Source organism: Prunus dulcis, chromosome 1, assembly GCF_902201215.1.
Source record: "Prunus dulcis chromosome 1, ALMONDv2, whole genome shotgun sequence".
Classification (NCBI taxonomy): Eukaryota; Viridiplantae; Streptophyta; class Magnoliopsida; order Rosales; family Rosaceae; genus Prunus; species Prunus dulcis.
In genome coordinates, this window is record NC_047650.1 from 42,164,136 (window position 1) to 42,175,821 (window position 11,686).

The window sequence follows — 11,686 nt, forward strand, 5'->3', positions numbered from 1 at the left end:
ATGGAATGACTCAAAATGTATGAATTTATATGAGATTATAAGGTTAAATTGTTTATTTAGACTATCACGATCTATGTCAAGATTTGAACAATATTAAAAGGAAGAACACAAATGATTTTCAAATGATTTTTTGCATAGTCATTTGAAATCCATTTTAAATGTACATCTAGTTATTTCAGATACACTTAATCTAATCTTCATTCTTGCTTTTGGGGGGAAAATTAAATTAGCCTTGTTATGAAATCCAAATCTCTTCATCCAAACGAAGCATTATATTAAAATTCCACGGGGTCTCCATCATAACCCTTTGACTTGGGGGAATGTCAGGATTTTCATGTGAAAGGATAAATTTTTGTTTGATATTGGACTGCATGTTGGAATGGCCAACGAGGTTGGGGGGGCCCTAGTAGAATGAAAGCCAAATTATGAATTGCAACAATTAGTAACACATGTAATTTACTAATGGTTGCAATTCAAGAACAGAACAATGGCTTTTCTTGTAATAAACCTGCACATGAGGCTGTTGCCTTTGCATCAAGAGGTTTGTAATTTGTTCCTGGGACGATCCTCTTCCATACTGGTTGATGGCTGTGCTCGAGCATGTGGATGTAATAATGTAATATTTATTTTTTGGTGCAAAGAAGCCTAACTGAAGAAAGTTTTAACAAATCCCCACATGATAGAGAGTGAGCTGTACACGTATACAAACGAAATGCATGAAAGACCAACCTTCAAAATAAGTTGAATTTGCTCCATTATAAGATTTTTACACAATGGGGATTAGGAACAGTACAACCGATCGCATTCAACGTCAGGGAGCTTCAAATGGTACAAACCAAGATGAGCCGAGGTCTGATGTCAAAATTGAGGTTCAGAGTTTGGCTGACTTGTTCCCCTTAACAAAGCAACAACTACAAAAAGTGCTTTCACAAACTTGCTGCCTATTCTACCTAATCTAAAGCAGAAACATATTAAGATGTAAATCCAAGGAAATGGACCCCATTACCAATACATTGGTTCAAAGGAGTTTCTTTTCTTTATCCACCAAGTTAGAGTGTTTCAGCAACATCCATTGCTTCGCATTAGTGTACAAAGTTAGAAAAACGAACTGGGAGAAGCAAAGGAGCATAATCAAAGCTTCAAAAAGGAAAGGATATCTAGCTGGGGCATGCATGCTTAAATAAACAACATGAAGAATGACTGAGCACAAAAGAAAGACTCTTGTCACAAAGGATCTGAAGGCGCTTGTGTCCTTTGTGTCCCGTCTTCCACTCGACAAATGGTTTAAAAGTATAAAAAGAGCAGATAGTGACAGATAAGGTAGAACCAGTTTGTCACGGTGCAGAAGAGGAAACATTGAGAACAAGGCGTAAAATGTCATCCAGGTAAAAAGAAAAGGTTCTTCCGTTGCCAAAAGACTTGCTGGCAGGAGAGGCAGCAAAATTGACTTCTCGTGCACTGAAAGTTAAGAGCACTAAGCATTTATGTACACTATGAATCAATTATGGACACAAGTTGTTATGCGGGAAAAGCTTCACTTACCTTGGAATGAGAACAAATAAAATGAGAATGCGCTATTCAGCAAACCATAAAGGAAACCTTGCTTGCTTGGAGACCATATCTGCTGAATCATTGAAGGCAGGCAACTAGAAATAGTTGCACCAAAGCTGAGAAGCTTCAGGGTTTGTGTTGGAAACAATCTCTTCCACTTTACAAGAACCGAAGTGGTGCACCAAAAGTTAGCCACATAATCCTCAAATATCCCTCTCTCAAAAGGAGCAAGACGAGAGAGAACCTGTACCATTCACCAAAGCATAAGTAAATTAACTCCTGTCATGTGTGTGTGTGTGTGTGTGTGTGTGTGTGTGTGTGTGTGTGCAAGTGTGTAAACGAAAGAAGAGAACGATATCTTTCTTTTTTTTTTGTAAACATCCTGATTTCTTTATAAACACCAGTATCCTATAAAATGTTCTTTCTTTGCAAAGCAAGAACTAAACAAATAAATCAAGTACTATTAACTTTTTAACTTATATTTACTGCACCTAATGTGTACTACGTTTATTAAAGTTGTGCTTGCTGTTTGCTTTAAATTAAACCCACACAACAATAACATCAATAATTTGGTGACTGAAGTAGCAAATTAACAGATGAGTCACACGTTTCAATGCTTGAGACATGTGATCCACATTCAACTGTGTCACATCCAGCACCAGATATAATCCCCATAACTGTGTCAAATCCAGCACACTGTACAACACCAGATGTTTCCAGATCCTTTTCTATATTCTTATAGTTAACAAATGCGTGAGTATTTGCCTACATAAATTTGTCATGCTTTAAAGGGACCTCAAAAATAGAAGCACAGAGAAGTGTGAGTTTAAGTTATAGCAGAAGAAGACATTCAAGCAAACCAACAAAATGAACTCTGTGCTTTTATTTTCCTTAATAAATTTGTAATAGTGCTTACCCCCAAAAAGGCTTCCATTGAATGAACATATGGCCACCAGACAATAAGAAATGTTCCTAAGACAACAAGGCCGAGTTTTAACACTTGAAGAAGTGGATATTGACGCCTTAGGCATTTACCCAGTAGGTGGCTGAAAAATGCAGGAGCAAAATATGCACTCATCTGCAGAAGAACATATCACATTCAGCAAGTAGAAAACCCCAAGCAGAGACAACATTCAGGTGACTAACAAAGGTCAGAGCATATTAAATTGGTTAGTAAACGACTAACTAGCACCCTATTTGTTTTGCTCTACTCCGGCTGTAAAGAAAGGTTATATGATAATGTACCTCCAGTGTAAGTTACACGAAAACCCTTGGGCCAATCAATTGAATATTAAGCCAGGCCATTCTGGACCGAGTGTACTTATAAAACGTATTCATTCATGAATAGTCTTAAAAGTGAAACCTTCAAAAAGCAGTAAACATATCCAATGCAACTAGGCAAACATATTTATTTCCAGAAATTGTTAATTTAATACCCCTTTTGTTTGGTTTGCATGCTCCATAACATTTCTTTCTCACTCTTCCAAGTCAATAACCTAGCCTTTTCACTGATTCTATTATTTTACCAATTTTTATTTCAATTTTAGTTTTACTTAACAAATCAGCTTGAACACCCAATGGGCCACAAGCTCACCCTCAACCCCGTGGTAATTGGGATACAGATCACATACAAAGGCCAATGGCTGGCCATTGGAATTTGTTGGTTAAGAGCTGCGAAGACAATTCACATAGTCTCAGCTAAGTTCACATAAGATTTCTTCAATAACTTATACTATTAAATGCTAGTGATATAATGAAATAAAAAAATTTGAGGGCTGTTTTGGTTGGTTGAATCTTTTGAGAAAAGTTTATGATCTCAAAGTGTTGAAAACATACCACCAAACAAGCTTATATTCCACAAACTAAATTGTTGTTTTCAATTTCCATTTTCTGATTTCAGATAAAAGAAATAAACTATAACAAAACAACAGAAACATGTTTTCTTTTTTCTCTATGAACAGATTATATAAACACTTTCTGAAAGCAACAGCTAAATAACCTGTAACTATCCACTAATAGCTTAAGCCTAGAGTAACATATTGTCTGCAAGATACAACTTATTAAATCCTGCATGCATGGTTGAACTTGCAGAAATGAACAAATTGGAACTGTCCATTTGGAATGACTTCAGAATGTGGATCAGCTCTTTTGAAATGAAATCTACACATTGTTAGGTTTTGGAGCATCTTTAGCCTTGAAACTAAATCAAAATGGTCTAAAAATGGGATTCCACATCCTCATAAATAAGCATGCTTTGGTGATGTAGAATTCATTTGGGTGAATAAGTGGAAGCAAATTCATTTGGCCCTCCCCCTCCACAGGCTTGGGCCTCTATTGAAACCAAAAACAAGGAACCATGGTTGTCATTTAGGACAACTGAAAGAAAATTTCCAAAGCACTTAAAAGAAAATTTATCAAGATAATTATGACTACAACATTACCAATCATAATAAAGACATCTTGTATATTTTGTTTTTTAATTACCCCATCACCTTTCATGTTTAGAAATCTAGCTTTCAATAATACACCCCAACCTGCTCCAAGGTTTTCCTTTTATTTGAGGTAAAGTTCAAATGTCTGGTAAAAATTTCATTTTTTACTACCATAGATAAGCAAGGAAATAATAATCCCTAAGAATAAAGAATGAAACTTAAACAATCATGATATGGATTTTAAACTGATATGAAATAAAAATCCCTAAGATACCTGCTTGTGATTGAGAGCAAGACTGTACAGGGCACAGGCTACAAGATCTTTGTCTGAAAGAAGAGAGGCAATAGCTCCCACAGTTAGACCCAAGCTGATGCAGTTGTACTGACAAAAATCAATAAAGACGAAGATTTAAACACTAAGACGGTTCGGAATAAAAACTGTATGGGAGCAAACGAAAAAAGAGAATGCAATTGGAAATGTAATTGTAAACCTGGAAATGGCCATGGTCAATTAGGATGAGACATGGATTAAGCAAAATAATTGCCATATGCCATGCTATGCCACTCATACGGTGACTTGGGTTTCGACCAGCATAGTAAACTACAACAAAGTAGAAAACAGCAGGAAAGAACACCAAGACATCAGAGGATAACACTGTCCACCTCATGAGAAGTTTTCCCAAATAGGACTCATGGCCACGGGAAGTGAAGAGAGCAACTGAGTCAGGACTGAAAAATCTGAGGAAAAGACCATGTACATAACTCTGATAAGCAGTCAGAGGAGGGTAGTCAAGACCCCAGTATCTGAGATCATTGACTGTACTGTTACGATACCATTCCTTGAGTGGCAGATTGAGAGTGATTTCCATCCAGTGCCTCTGTGCTTCAAAGTCGCCATACTTGGGAGGATTTCCAGCACCAGAGTAAGGATGGAGTGAGACAGCCACTCGAACCAACAACGAAAACAATGCAATGGACAAGAATGAAGCTGTGATTCCCTTGTGGACCAACCACCACCAGGCGTCAGATTCATCATCACATTCAACAATGGGCTTTTCTTCCTTTCCCTTTTTATTATTAACTTTCCTTTTTGTGGCCTTCTCCATCTCACTACTTCTTTCTTTGGAAACAAAATGCACAACACTGCACCTGAAACCCAAGAGAGAAAGGAAAGGAACACAAAAGACAATGAGAAAAATATCAACTATACGAATCCTGATACCAACTATAAATTGGGGAACCAATAACGCTTCATCATTTCTGCTGTATACAAATAAAAAATCACGATTATATATCAAAAAATTTAAGCCAACAATTGAGACTTGAGAGCAGTGAGTGCTTACAATTTCGGCGAAAGAGAAGTGAATAGATTGAAAGTAGAGGAATACGGATTGGAGAAGGAGGTGTCTGAGAATCTGCGGAGCAAATAGAAGAAGGAAGACAAAAGATCGAAACTCTGGAATTAGAAACTGCGAAGACGAAGTTGTGAAGTTGGCTCTCTCGGGTGCTTCATTTTACTCTTCTTTTTTTTTCTTCTTTTTTTTCCTTTTTTTTATTTATAATAATTTCCAGTTTATGGTTTCACCCTTAACATATCAGACTGCATTCTCTTTGAGGAATTTTTTTTCTAAAAAATTTAGTTTTTCTCCTTTTGTTTTCTAACGCTTTTTCTGTTTTTAATAATTTTAAATTTCTAAAACATTTAAAAATACATATTATTTAATTCATTTGCCGTTTCATGTCAACAATTTAACAGAAATTTTTACGAACAGGTGTAAAATAAAGGATCATGTACTGATTTTTCAACATTTTTTTTTAGAGTCATGTACTAGTATTACTGAGACTCAAAACTTAAGATACTGGATGATCTTGGAAAGTCTCTTGGCAAACATGAAGAGAATAATTTTTTAGGGTTACCCGCAAATTTTTAATGGGTCGAGTTTGGGAGTCTGTACTCTTCTCAATTGCCTCGCTGGAATTTTGATTTAAGTAGACAAGTAGCAGCCAACTAAGCCAAGTTAAGTAGCAGCTGCAACCGGGGAAAAAAAAAAAAAAAATCCAAAAAAAAAAAAATTCCAAAAAATTCCAAAAAATCAAAACAGAACCCCTACCCATTATATCTTTCGCTGATTTGATTGGGTGATCAGACATGGCGAGCAGTAACAATGGAGGCGGAGGAGGAGGAGAAGATCAGCCGCCAACGGAAATCGCGGAGCTTAGCAAAACCCTAAAAGACGGAGAGAGAATTCTGGCGCCAACCCGACGACCCGATGGTACGCTTCGCAAACCCATCCGTATTCGGGCTGGGTATGTCCCCCAAGAGGAAGTCGCCATTTACCAATCCAAAGGTGCTTTGGTATGATATCATTCTCTTTACCCTTTTCCCTTCTACTCACAAAACTCTCAGGAATTCTTTGTGGTTGGGTTAATGGTTATACTTCTAAATAACGCTTGTGCTATGTTTGGCTGCTCAGATATCAAAGGAAAATAGAAAAAGGTCAGAAGTTGGTTATTGGAATCCAGTAACGTTGGGTTTTAGAAGCTCAGTTTTTTCTTTTTCTTTTTTGTAATGCAGTGGAAAAAGGAGATGTCCTCTCAGACTGGACCTCCAGGTTTTGATGATACTTCAGTGGATACAACAAAACCTAAGACTAAGTCTGTAAAGAGGAATGAAAGAAAAAAGGAGAAGCGGATACAGGTATCTCCATTATTGAGCCATTGCCTAAAATTTATTCATTTCTCTTCTGATTGAGTTTCCATCATTCTTTGTTGTAAAGTGGATTTTAGCTAAAATCCTTTGTGCTTAAGTTCGTGAAACTCCTAATGAGGAGTTGATAGGCATCATGCTCACCCAAAAGCTAGAACTTTTATGTGACTTGGGAGGAATTTAGATTACAACAAAACAACCTTAATGTATTTGTGGTCCACAGGTTTGATCAGGATGAAAAATAATATTGGCACCAAAATGAACTGAAAAAAAATACAAAATTAATGAAAGATAGAAATAAGGAAAAATTATAAGACTCTCTCGTTTATGTAGACCTAGCCGATACAAACCCTTTAAATATTTCATTATTCTTTCTCCCTTAAACTGGTTAATTTTTCAGCTATCTGCCCTTGACAACATTGGATGAACTGAAACTGGCAATGACAAAAACCAAGGCTAAGCATCTGAAGTGTAATGCCTTACAGATGAACGGATGCTTTCTTGGATTAGTCTTACAAGTAGCACATCCATTAGAATTGATGCATTCTAAAGATAAGCTTGTCCATTGTTCGCATCCGAATGAATGGAGATTGATTTAGACGGGAGTGACTGTTTATTTCTATTTATACGGCTTTGTTGAGGTGTATCTGTCCTTTTCCCTTAACGCAGTTTGGTGCACCTAGGAACCTCCCCCATGTGGTCTGTTTGGATTGGAAAAGATCTTAACTTTAGATAATTTGGTCAAGAGAGGAGATCTGGTTGGTGTTTGTGTAAAAGGAGACTCACAGACTGAACTACCTCTTTGCTGCAGCTTCTTTCTACTTGGTGCTTGTTGGGGTTTTTTTTTCCTTCTCTCTTGCGAAATCAACATGAATAGGTAAACAAATTGGGCTTACCTCTTTCTTCCGCCAAGGCATTCTTGATATCTCTCCAAAGGATATGCAATGGAGGCCATGTATGTCAAATATCCTAAATAGCAGCTTTCAAATGTCGGAGCTTTTTCTTTTTCTTTAATTGAACTTCTTGGGGGATTTGTTGGTGTTTTTATCCTAATGCTCAGGAAGAAGTCTTTTACATGTATTTAGAAAGAAACTTCCCCCCTTTTTTTTCACTTTTTTTATATAAGCTTTATAGTGGTAGGTTATATTCCTTGTGTATACTTATTATAATATTAATTAAATAAGAAGTAATAGAATATGTGATTGTTGTGATTGTTTGAGGAGTGCTACTACTTGTTTCACTAATGATTGGGTGATACAAGGTCTCCGTTGCAGCAATGTATAGGATACTGATGCAAGCTTTAGGGATGTAAGTTGAAATTAGAATGAAGTACTAGTGGTGGCAAATAGGGTGCTGAAATTGTTGAAACTAATTGCAGGATTTCCCTTAATGCACTTAATGCAGTGTTGTGCACCTAGGAACCTCCCCTGTGTGGTCTGTTTGGACAGCTTTGGGAAAGATCTTAACTTTAGATAGTTTGGTCAAAAGAGGCAAATAGGGTGCTGATCTTGTTGAAATTGGTTGCAGGATTTCCTTAGTAACAGTGAAGTCTGCTTTTTAAAGGCTTCTAGAGCTAGCGATTGTAGAAAGCTGTGGTTTTAGGCTTTAGCCTGGTTTAAAATAAGTATCCTATCATTGGGTTTCCTTTGGTTTTCGTTCTCTGATTTTGTTTGGGTGTGATGCAGTAGTCTCTTCTCTCTCAAAACGAATGGATATGTCTGTTTCCTTTGGTTTTTTCTTGTGTATCATGTGTAATGGGTTTGATTGCTGGGTTTCTCTCTCCACTTTTACTACCAGACTATGGAGAATGAACAGGCCGCCAGGACAGTGAAGATTAGGACAGAAATATGAAGCTGTGTTCTAATATATGGTTATAAACAGATCCAATGCCTCATAGGACATCTAGTTTGAGCAAAATTTGAGATGGCAGCACCCCACATGACCATGTTATGATTTAGAGACCTTCTGTTCGAAGATCAGCTTTGCTATCACCATATTCAAAATCTATGCCCATTGACATTTCAACTTTAACAGAAAGTTGGATGGAATTCGTGGCAAGCTTATCATAGTTTAGGGGCATTGGAGTCAAATTTTTTTTTTCAGGGAGCAAAGGGCAAAACTGGTCAAAGTTCAAGGGGTTCCTTTTTAAAATTGACCCCTTTTATGATTTTATTAGGCCAGTTTAAAGAACTCTGAACTTTCAAACACTTTTAAAAATATTTGAGGTGTCCTATAAGTTTCAAAATATGTGGCAACTGTGTGATAGATTCCTCCCACTCTAGATCCACCTGTGCTGCTCAAAATGCCATCTCACATCCTTGACTTATTGTCCTTCCAATTTTGCCCTCCAAGGGTGAAATTATAATGTAATGATGTTTAAAAGGAGCGAAAATAATAGGTAATAGTCCCTTTTTTTGTCCCTGTATTGACTGTTGGGGTTTTCCATGTCTTGACTAGCTTATTGAATAATGAGGATTCATCTTTGTTCTTTTTTACTAACAACACAGAGGAAGCACAAAGCACAGATATGGGGTTACTTGATTTTAGACTAAAAGCTTTGCTTCTAAATTAAGCAAGAGGCAGTTTTCAATTTGGACATGCCTTTTCTGTTCTTTATTTGGGTATTTCTGTGATTACAGTTATTTATCACTGCACTTTTTGTTTTTTTGAATCTGTGAAAGTAAAAGCAAATCAGTCAATTTATTGTGGTTTGCAAAGTTACTAGTTTCATTCAAGCTGCTTGTTTACCTTTGTTTATCTCTGTTCTGCAGGCTGCTCTTGAAAAGGAGAAAACCTCGGAAAGTGGGGAAACTAAGGAAGAGGAGGCATTTGTTGAAAATCTAGGCCATGTATCAGAATCTGTCAAGTCATTGACATCTCAGATGAACGAGTTTGGTGTTTCTTCTAGTCCTGCTTTAGTTACACCTCCCTCTGACTCAACAGAGGATTCGAATCCAGGGGGCCCAGTTCAAGATATTGATAAAAAAATTCGAGCTCTTAAAAAGAAGGTATAATTTGATATCCATATAATTTGATATCCATTTAGCCTTGCCTTGACATGATATAAACTATATGTGTTCCATGTTGGAGTATAACTATGAAACCCATTTGGCAAATTAGGAAATATGTAGCCTCTTCCCTTTGGCCAGCCATTATTTTGTCAAAATAGTTTTCTTCTTTTTATGTGAAATTGTTAATTAAAAGGTATGTACCAGTCGATTGAGAATCTTTGGGGTACTTATTATTCTTGCGTGTTGTGTAAATAGTGTTACCCAGTAGAATAATTATTGCAACCAAGACTGGTAAGAACCTTAGATCATAAGGTTTCTTCAAAATCTTTTGTTTTGTTAAATACTTGAAAGAAAAAAGCAAACATCATATTTTAAGATATTGAGCATAACATACTTCTCCTTGCATTCACCCATGCACATGAGTCGAAGTCAATGCCTTTCTTTTGCTTTAAATATTATCCAAAACCCAGGTTTTGTAAATAAAGATGAGCAAGAAGAAATATGCGATGATGATAAATAATGATCAGAGTTGTCAGCTAGTTGTCCTTTGACTAAAGGAATTATTCTTGGGTTGAAAACATTACTTGACCAGTTTTCATCCCATTTTTCCCTTCTTTATGTTAGATGTCTGCACCATTGTTAGTTATATAATTTGTCCTTGCACTGCAAATTGATTAAAGTTTTTTTTTTCCCCTACTTTGGTAAGTCTACAATTTGGTTTAGAGAACCATCAGAAGCCACACAACAATCTTGACATGATTTAAAAAGCTGTCAATTAAGTTTTCACTTACATGAATGTTCACTTTTGCAGATTCGACTTGCCGAAGCTCAACAACAGAAAACTCATCAGCAAGATAATAAGTCAGAGCAGCTGGACAAGTTGACAAAACTGGAAGGTTGGCATAAGGAGCTAAAGCTTCTGGAGGATAAAAAGAAGGCTGAGTTGACTGCATCGTGAATGAGGGTTTGTGTTAGCATCAAGAAACCATGTTTTCCCTTTTCTTTCTTCCATTTATGTTTTTCTGATAAAGACATGAATGCTGAATTCTAGAAAAAGGTTCACCTATTCACATTTGGTTCTAATTAGTTTATATTATATGTGCTTGATACTAGGGCTTCGGTTCAAATATAGCATCTGATCCGCCACTCAGGGTATATAACGTACCGTGTCTGTTCCTCTATATTGTGTTCATTAGTTGGCTTATTCATTTTTTTGGCATGCCTCATTTGATTACATGTAATCACATCCATCTTTCTCTTTTGTTTTTCTGGTATAGATTGTAAACTGATGAATCCAGATATTTAGATGAGTATGGTCTTTTATTCCTAACCAGTAAGATATATCATATCTAAAGTAAGATTCATATTTTGCTGATGGGTCTGGTTGGTGATAAGATGCATATTAATCTAAAGGCCATAAACTGTGTATTATTCATATATTGTATGTATCTTTTTTTGGTTCTCGACAGAATCATATATGTATAGGTTTTGCATTCATTTGTATACTAGAACATGACTAAATTGACAATTCATTTTTAGACTTTGGTTCCCTTTTGTGTTTCAAGGTTGACCTCATTCTTTCTTTTCGTTCAGCTAAAAATGGTGTTGGCATGGCATTATTATTAATCAAAGTTGTTAGTACCGTCCAATGAACAATACAAGCCAAATAAAATCTTAACGTTGTAAGAGGCATCAAGAAACCAAGCCCCAAGGAAACCAAAGCTACCATCCACCCTCTCACCCTGAGGGCCAATTTGGATGCAAGTCACAAACAAGCAGAGCCTCTCGGGCTTGACAAGACATGAAATGTTTCACTTCCAAATGGCTCCTCCGAGACCCTTCCTGGTCTGGCTGCACAAGGATCAACCGGTTAAAGAGAAGGGGATCCATAAAAACACATGCTATAACCCCTCAAGCCGTTGATCAACCAAATTTTATACCAACGTAAGCCTAGATTCATAGCAGCATAGCCCTCCTCTCCTCCC

General features: G+C 36.7%; 2 protein-coding genes across 2 annotated transcripts; one reads left to right on the forward strand and one right to left on the reverse strand.

Moving 5' to 3' along the window:
• Positions 1 to 730: 730 nt before the first annotated feature.
• On the reverse strand, positions 731 to 5,521 carry LOC117616541 (probable dolichyl pyrophosphate Man9GlcNAc2 alpha-1,3-glucosyltransferase). The gene is made up of 6 exons (XM_034345927.1): positions 5,327 to 5,521; positions 4,475 to 5,132; positions 4,258 to 4,365; positions 2,468 to 2,629; positions 1,543 to 1,795; positions 731 to 1,458 (listed from the first exon to the last, which is right to left on the reverse strand). Exons 2-6 carry the CDS (start codon positions 5,087 to 5,089, stop codon positions 1,019 to 1,021), a joined length of 1,578 nt encoding a protein of 525 aa, XP_034201818.1. The 5' UTR covers positions 5,090 to 5,132; positions 5,327 to 5,521; the 3' UTR covers positions 731 to 1,018.
• Positions 5,522 to 6,034: 513 nt separating this feature from the next.
• On the forward strand, positions 6,035 to 11,002 carry LOC117615683 (partner of Y14 and mago). The gene is made up of 4 exons (XM_034344815.1): positions 6,035 to 6,339; positions 6,559 to 6,681; positions 9,462 to 9,698; positions 10,513 to 11,002. Exons 1-4 carry the CDS (start codon positions 6,133 to 6,135, stop codon positions 10,657 to 10,659), a joined length of 714 nt encoding a protein of 237 aa, XP_034200706.1. The 5' UTR covers positions 6,035 to 6,132; the 3' UTR covers positions 10,660 to 11,002.
• The last annotated feature ends 684 nt before the right edge of the window (positions 11,003 to 11,686 follow it).

Excerpts from the sequence above, each read along its gene's own strand:
- LOC117616541 (XM_034345927.1), bottom strand. The coding sequence starts at position 5,089 with ATGGAGAAGGCCACAAAAAGGAAAGTTAATAATAAAAAGGGAAAGGAA. Across the intron at positions 1,796-2,467 it reads CAATGGAAGCCTTTTTGGGG|GTTCTCTCTCGTCTTGCTCC; the intron begins GTAAGCACTATT and ends TGAATGGTACAG. Across the intron at positions 1,459-1,542 it reads TTATTTGTTCTCATTCCAAG|TGCACGAGAAGTCAATTTTG; the intron begins GTAAGTGAAGCT and ends CTTAACTTTCAG.
- LOC117615683 (XM_034344815.1), top strand. The coding sequence starts at position 6,133 with ATGGCGAGCAGTAACAATGGAGGCGGAGGAGGAGGAGAAGATCAGCCG. Across the intron at positions 6,340-6,558 it reads ACCAATCCAAAGGTGCTTTG|TGGAAAAAGGAGATGTCCTC; the intron begins GTATGATATCAT and ends TTTGTAATGCAG. Across the intron at positions 9,699-10,512 it reads TTCGAGCTCTTAAAAAGAAG|ATTCGACTTGCCGAAGCTCA; the intron begins GTATAATTTGAT and ends TCACTTTTGCAG.